The sequence below is a fragment of the Onychomys torridus genome, chromosome 16, assembly GCF_903995425.1.
Source record: "Onychomys torridus chromosome 16, mOncTor1.1, whole genome shotgun sequence".
Lineage (NCBI taxonomy): Eukaryota > Metazoa > Chordata > Mammalia > Rodentia > Cricetidae > Onychomys > Onychomys torridus.
Window position 1 is genome coordinate 5,795,581 of NC_050458.1, and position 7,566 is coordinate 5,803,146.

The window sequence follows — 7,566 nt, forward strand, 5'->3', positions numbered from 1 at the left end:
GGCCAGAAGAGGGCACCAGATCTCTTATTGAAGATGATTGTGAGGCACCATGTGGTTGCTGGGAATTGAACTCAGGACCTCTAGGAAGAGCAGCCAGTGCTCTTAACCTGAGCCATCTCTCCAGCCCTAAGGAATCACTTCTTGGTGTGAGTGATTTAACTGCAGAGGTCCCTTCTGGGTAGCAGGGCAGCCTTTTTCTCATTGGCCACAGCAACTGCATTGCATGTAAACTCACTGTGATGGTTTCACTGAGGGCCAGAGCTATATTTGAAGTTCAAATTATCAAAATGCACAAGAATATTTAAAAGCTAAAATGTCACACTTATAACCCTAGCATGTGGGAGGCAGAGGCTGCAGCCTGGTTTACATAGTGAGATCCATCTCAAAAACAACAAAACGCCTGAAAATAATGTCGTAATAGGCTGGCTCACACATCTCAAAAAAACAAAGCCTGGCCTCAGGTTCTAATGTGAATTGAGACCCACATCGAGGTGAGATGGAGATAGGATCTGAACAAATCAACAAACCCACTGCATATACCAAAGGAAACTCTTTATTGTAAACAAGGTATAAAGTACAACAAAAAGTATTGTGCAAATTGGAACTCATAATTCTTTATAACTTTTTTAAGAAAAATCTTTTTCAAGGGTTCAAGTTTGCATGTCAGAAACCTACACCCAAGATACAGAAACAGTTTAAATGGGAAGGTATAGTGATATGGTGACAGCTTTTCACTATATAGTTGGAACAATTCACCTTTACTACCAAGTGTATTATCCACTTTACAACAGAACAGAAACACTGTTATCAAAAATCCCTGTTCTAGGCTGGGGGTGCAGCTCGGTGGTAGAGCTCCTGCAGAACACAGGCAAGGCCCAGATCTGATCCCCAGAGCTGCAGGTATGCCCACGTTGTGACACTTGAAAAGTCGCAGTGAGTTTGGAAGGTGCCCAAACCCTGTGGTGGTTGAGCACGTAACTGCATCGTGAACATTGCTTTCAAGTTGGAGGTGAATGGTCTAAGAACAATTTTTCTACCTATCTAAGTCCCACATTCTGAAAAACTCCTATAAATAAAGAGGACAGCTGTCCTTCTGTAAGAGTCATTAACTTCCTAATTTGAAAAAGCACACAGTGTATCTTTGACGTAAGCATCCTTTACTGATGACATAAAGCCATCTTCCTCAAGGAGTTCTCTCAGATTTTTGACATCTTTCTTTACAATACATATTTTCATCTTCAGATTGTTTTCTAAACAAAGTGCAGTGTATCTTAAGTCTACAGAAAAAACATTGGTATACACTTTTCAAATCTACACAAGAAGCCGCAGGCAAACTAAAATCCAAAGTAGAGTAAATGCCTAAATGTTGTTGTTAAAACTTTCAAAACAAAAATGCAAACAATTTTTTTTAGCTGCACTTCCAAGCAATTAAGTTAATGAGGGTTCCAATCCTTTGGCTCCCTTTACAATGTACAGCTGTTCAACTTTAAATACCAGCAAGAGTGGAAAAATGACAGTTTAGATATACTTAAGAACTACATCCACGAAGTTGACTGGAAAGGTGAGGAATAATAAACAAGATAACTCTAGAAGATGTCATCTCTGTGGAAACAAACTCACTTCCTAGCTCCATCTCTGTACCGGAATTCCTAGCCTCTAGATTCTTGAAACCAATGCTTTAGAAGAATCACTGCAAAGCTGGCCTCAAGTATAAACTGCAAAAACAAAGTACCCAATGTAGACATGATTCAAAAACCTGTGCTGACCTCACGGAAACCTTCAAAGCTATTCAAAGGAATAAAGCTTTCTCATCTCTTTATGTGGTGAGAAACGAAACTTGCCCTTCTGTGACCTGCCTGTGGCCGAGTACTTGTTCTCTAACCCGGGCTGGCCTCCCTCAGGCCAGGGGGCTTCTGCTTTAGCCCCTGCTGGAGGGCCACAGACGTGCAGAAGCATTTTGACCCCATCGCTGGCTCCTGACTGACCAAAGTTAGTCCTGGTCCTTCATCTGTGGCCTGTCACTGTGCAGAAGCAGTGGTCGGAGGCAGAGCAATGTCATTTAACTTGCTCACTTCCATCTGCCAGTTTGGGAGCTTCTTGGCTGACAGGTGGCGCCGGGCATGCTTGGTCAGATGGTCACTCCTCATGAACCGCCGGTCACACATAGGACAGGCAAATTTCTTCTCGCCTGTGTGGGTTCGCCGGTGTCTGGACAGCTCATCAGAGCGAGCAAACCTTCTGTCACAGGCTTTCCAGCTACAGCTGAAAGGCTTTTCCCCTGAGACAAAGAAAGCCAGATGGTTACCACACACGGACGAGCCTCTGGATGCTACACTCTACCACATTTAGAGCTATACATGGAGATATAATTTAAAGTTGAGAGCTGGTCAGTTTATAAATTATCCAAGTATTATTACTAGGTGTTCTTGGCATGATGACATACGCCTAAAACCCCTTGGGAGGCAGAGTAATAACACACATTACCAGATGCACGCTGCTGCTTCTGACCCCACTTTCCAATTGTTAAGATCACAAGAGTGTGCCGCTAGGCCCAGGGACAAATTTAACCATTTTAAAGACACTTTACCATCCGCCAAGCTTACAGACCAAACAAATCCTTCAATACCCTCGTTTGTATTTGTGATCACAGTCAAACACTCATTTCAAATACAGAGTACACATGGGCAGTACCTGTGTGTGTTCTTACGTGTGCCTTCAGATGGGAACTTTTAAAGTAAGTCTTGCCACATCCTGGATGGCTACAGACATGGCTCCTCACTCTGGATGAATCAGTCTGGGGAGTGACTCTTGCGGCTGAAGGGGAGAATCCAGGTGCAGGGGCGATGGGAGACAGTCTGGTGCCATTGGGGCTCACCACTGGAGGCTTGGGGCTCTGAACAACAGGCTGGGGCACGACGAACATCACGGTGCCCTTGGGCACTTGGGTGCCCATGAACAACACAGGTGGGCAGAGGGCCGGGGGCTGGCTGGGTGGAGTGCTGGGGACAACCGTGGTCACAACGGAGTTGTTTGCAGGAAGGGGGACCATCTGGCAGATGACAGGCATCGGGGGCACTGCCCCAGTGGGTACCGTAGGTGAAGAGACTAACACTGACTTCTGCACTGGGGACGCAGGAGCTGGCTGTGACCGACAAATGACTGTCTCTGAGGAAGGGACAGCGAGGTCATACAGCGCAGCACCTGCCTTCTTGTCGCCCTCTGCCATGGCGGCGGCGGCGGCGGCATTCTGCTCACATTTGGGTCTGTTTGGTGACACGGCAGCACAGGGTATGTTCTTTCTGGAGGCCTCAGCGTTTAGGTGGGTTCTTCTTCGGAAAGAATTGTCCTGATAGCTGAGGACGCTAGCTGCTTTCACGGGGCAGGATCGGTGGTTACACAGCTGGGCATCGGCTGTGTGCCGGATGACACTGGTGGCCTGGGCCTTAGGGAGGGGTGGGGCAGCCACAAGGCTCTTTTCCTCCTCTTTGAAAGGAGCCATAGCCGGAGCCTTGGTAGCATCAGAGAAAGATTTGAAGTGGCCAGTAGATGGCGCTGGTGCCACCAGATTTGACACTTGAGAGGGTTCAAAGTCAGAGGGGCTGTAAGGCGGCGTCAAACACTACAGAGGGAAACACCGTGAGAAATTAAGAATTCATTACGTAAATACTAACAAAACGCTGTAATTTATGCCCACTTAAGAGTACTCACAAAGGCTGGGATCGTGTGAAGGTCAGGAGTCCCAGGAAACAAGCTCTCTTCCTCTGAGGTGTCAGACACTGGGGTGACAGGCCTGTGCTCAAGGTATTTCCTGAACCCAGACTTCCAGTCGCAGCTCATGGACATAAGCGCTTCCACGGCTTCAAAGTCACTCTTCTCCGTCTTGTCCCACGAGTACACACTCTCTTTCAGCTTTTCAGAGATGATCTCCATTTTCTCCTCCTGTAAAAACAAAGGTTAAAGTTTATCAGCACACTTCTCATTACTCGATGGCAGCGTCTACCACCTTTTGTTGTTTTTAAAGCACCCTTTGAATTTAAAGGATGCCACCTTATTGCAGCAAGGGAACCAAGGCCAGCGCTGGTCCTGAAATGCAATCTGACTTAAAGCCAACTACTTCCAAGTGAAAAGTTAGATCCAGTTATCTGAGGTCTGAAACTGGCAACTTCATCATGTATGGTGAAGATCAAGTAAAATAAATGGGAAAAAAAATCTAGCCAGGCATGGTGGAATACATGTGTAACCTCAGGACCGTGGAGGCCAAGCAGTCAGAAGCTGCATCTCAAGAAACAAAACACACAGAAAACCACCAAAGGCGGAAAACATTCAGTTTTATTTTGGCCAAGTGTCAAAAAAATCTATTATTTTATGGTTTGCTGTACCATAAAGGACCAGACAGGCATAAATTTTAATGTGCTTACAATTTGGAAAAACGAAAACTACTCAGAGTGTACCAGTTGGTTTTAATTTATTTAAAACGGCTCGATAACAGTTTATGTGTGTGTGTGTGCAACTCCTTCAACCTTAACAGTTTTAAATGAAAAGCTCTTTGAGCTGCATTTCAAAAGTTAACACCCACCATCTCTATTTTCCTTTTAAAAAGAACTTGCCATTCCTTCTGATCACAGTAAGGTTGCAACAATCATGAGAAGCCTTACAAAATGGGAGGCAGAGACATTAGGACAAGAGTTCAAGGCCAGCTTTGGCTATAGAACAAGTTCAGGGCCAGCCTCGCTCAAAATGTCAGAGCAAAACCTTATAAATAAAACGACATGGCAAAGCTAGTCTTAGAGCTTTTTTTTTTTTTTTTGAAGTCTATCTTCCTATTGAGAAAGCAGACATTGTTCTTGAAATATTACTAACAATGTAATTGCATAACCGTTCGCGCCTTTATGTAAGCTGCAATGCATGAAGGACCAAGTGTAAGAAAGCCTCCAGGCACCAACGCCAAGAAAGGGGTGGGGGGGAAAGGCAGGCAGGCAGGCAGGCAGGGGTGAAGAACGTGCGCCGGGAAGGGAAGCTGGGAGGGGCGCAAAGAGCCGGTGCGAGGCAGGAAGGGGAAGCCGGGCGGGGGCGGGGCGCAGGAGGCCGGCGGGGGAGATCCTCGCTGGCGGGGACCAACGGATGGGGCCGCCCTAACCTCAATGAGGCCGGCGGGTGAGTCACCGGGAACGCTGCCCGCCGCGCGCACGTCCCGCGCCCCGCCCCTGCCATTGGCCAGCCGGCCCGCGGCCCGCGCCGGGATTGGCTGGGCGGCCCCGGGCGGGGGCGCGCGGAGGAGGGGGCGAGGCATGTGAACAAAGCGTGATCAGCGGCTGCTCCGGCGGCGCAGGAAACGTGAACTGGGGATCGCTGCGCCGTCACCTTTCCCCTACTTCCCGAGCGGGCCCCCGCCCCCGCCGGGCCGGGGAGGGGCCGCGGGCGCCGCCGCCAACCGCTCGCCAGTGCGCGCCGGGGCGGCGCGAGGCTGGGCGGCGCGGCTCCGGAGGCGCCCGCCCCTTCCACCTCCCCCGGCCGCGGTTCCCTTAGGAACCGACAGCAGGGCCGGGCCTCGCTCCCGCCCCTGGCGGAGGCCGGGGCTGGGTCACTCGGGGACGAGGAGCTCCCCGGGTGGCACCCTCTCGCCGCCCGGCCCGGGCCTCCGCCCCACTGAGGGAGGAGGAGCCGGGTCCCCGCGGAAGCCCGACCGCCGCCCTCCTCCCGGGAGCGGCGGCCGCTCGGAGCCCGGGGCGCTCCGCCCACCCGGCCCGCGGGGACCTCGGCCCACCCGCGTCTCCCGCAGGCGCGGCGCCCCCCACGCTCGCTCGTGCTCCCGGCGGCCCCGGCCCTGGCGAGCCGCGGCTCTGCGGGCTCCCAGACGTGCGGCGCCCACGGGCGCCGGGCTCCAGACGCGCGGCCCCACGGCTCCCGCCTCGACACGCGGCCCCCGCGTCTCGCGGTCCTCGCTCCCCCGCCCAGCTGTCGGGAGTAATCCCTGGGCGGCCACCTGCCTCCGCCGGGGATGGAGTCCCCTCCCGACGTCTGCGGGGTGCCGCGGGCCCTGGCGGCCCGGGAGCCGCGTGCCATCCATCCCCCGCGCGACGCCGGCCGCCCCCTCCCCCCAGCCGCGGGCCGGACTAGCCGTGTGGTCCCCACCTGGCAGCACCCCTCCTCCCCGACGAGCAGGCGCCCGCCTCTGGGGTGCACAGCTCAAGAGCAGCCCTTGCCGGCCCGGGTCGCACTCCCGGTGCAGACGGGGGCATCTCCCGCCGGTGCCAGGTGCAGGGCTGCGCTTCCGGCTCCACCGCGCTTCCAGGGAGGCAGCCCCTCCAGCTCACACGCCTCCTCGGGTCGCCCCCGAGACTTGCCCCTGGTCGGCTGGGCACGCAGGCACAAGAGCGCTCTTCCCCCTGGTCCAGGTCCCGGGCTTCCTCTCCCGACCCCCTTCTCTGCCCATGCCCTCGACGATACACACCCAGCCTGCAGGCAGGGCACCCTGGCACGACCCCGCTGCAGCCCGAGTCCTCAGGCGTGGCTGATGTCGGGGCTCTGGCTTCGCGCCCGGGGCTGGCTCCCGGGCCCTGAGCGCGGCACGAAGGGACCAGCATCCCCAGGTGACTCACCGAAGCCTGCTGGAGAGAAGCGCCGAAGTTCAGCATGGTCGGTCGCCCGGCCGCAGGTTGCGAGCTGCCTGGCCGCGGGCTGCCTAAGCCACAGACGGGCGCACGGAGACACCAGACGTCGACGCCACCGCGCTCCGCGCTGTCTGCCCCCCTCCCCATTCAGGTAGCCGCTCTGCCTACCCCGCGCCGCGGGCGGGGGAGGGGGCGGGGCCTGGCGCCGGCCAATCAGCGGCAAAGGTGTGTGAGGCTTCCGCCAATGGGCTCGCGGGGCCACGCGTGATCAGCGGCTGCCCGGCTGCAAGAAGCTCTGTCAGTGGAGCGTGTACACAACCCGAGGCGCCGTGTTCCCGCGGTCCTGCCCCGGGGAACTCCGGGGACCACCTGACTCCGTGACGCCCCTCGCCCAGCCCCAGCCTTCGGGCCCCCGCCCATGCCCCGGGGGCGGGGCCCCGCCGAGGGGCGCGGTGGCGGCGGCGTCCAGGCTCTGCGGGGAGCCGGCCCCACGTGGGGGGTGGGGAGGGACGCCCGCTCCGCCCCGTCCCCTTCGCGCCCGCCGCGCCCGGGCCCGCCAGGGAGTGGGCGGGACCCCGAGCGAGGAGGGGAGGGGAGGCGGAGGCGGCGAGCGCGGGGCCGAGCCCGGGGACTGCCTCTGCCGGCGCGAGCGGTCCTCGTGGGTCTGGCGTGGAGGCAGCGGCCGGGGGCACCGCCGAGCGGCATTCCCGAGCCTCCTGCCGCCGGGTTTTGTCACTCTGAGCCGTGAGGACGGGAGAACCGGGGCGGCGACGGCGGGGAGCCCTGTCACGGAGCAGACACCTGCTCGCACCCGCCGCCCACGCCCAGGCGGCGGGCGCTGGCTCGTCCCCCCCGATCTGCAGCACGGGCCCCGGCAGCAGGGCCCGCCTCTGCGCGTCCCTCCCGTCCTTCCTCCGGGGCGGCTGGTGTGGGGACTACGGGAAGCCCGTGCCCT

The 7,566-nt window shown here is 56.3% G+C and overlaps 1 protein-coding gene across 3 annotated transcripts; it reads right to left on the reverse strand.

Moving 5' to 3' along the window:
* Positions 1–537: 537 nt before the first annotated feature.
* On the reverse strand, positions 538–6,987 carry Klf10 (Kruppel like factor 10). Of its 3 annotated transcripts, none has more exons than XM_036209065.1 (4): positions 6,600–6,987; positions 3,709–3,939; positions 2,692–3,619; positions 538–2,278 (listed from the first exon to the last, which is right to left on the reverse strand). In XM_036209065.1, exons 1-4 carry the CDS (start codon positions 6,756–6,758, stop codon positions 2,019–2,021), a joined length of 1,578 nt encoding a protein of 525 aa, XP_036064958.1. In that variant the 5' UTR covers positions 6,759–6,987; the 3' UTR covers positions 538–2,018. The 3 variants fall into 3 exon arrangements, with proteins under 3 accessions (XP_036064958.1, XP_036064960.1, XP_036064959.1); XM_036209067.1 differs by lacking the exon at positions 6,600–6,987 and adding an exon at positions 6,452–6,593; XM_036209066.1 differs by lacking the exon at positions 6,600–6,987 and adding an exon at positions 5,138–5,344.
* Positions 6,988–7,566: the final 579 nt, after the last annotated feature.

Coding starts and splice junctions, on each gene's coding strand:
- Klf10 (XM_036209065.1), bottom strand. CDS start 6,758: ATGGGGAGGGGGGCAGACAGCGCGGAGCGCGGTGGCGTCGACGTCTGG. Junction 3,620..3,708: donor TTCACACGATCCCAGCCTTT/GTGAGTACTCTT, acceptor TTCCCTCTGTAG/TGTTTGACGCCGCCTTACAG. Junction 2,279..2,691: donor ACACGTAAGAACACACACAG/GTACTGCCCATG, acceptor TCTTTGTCTCAG/GGGAAAAGCCTTTCAGCTGT.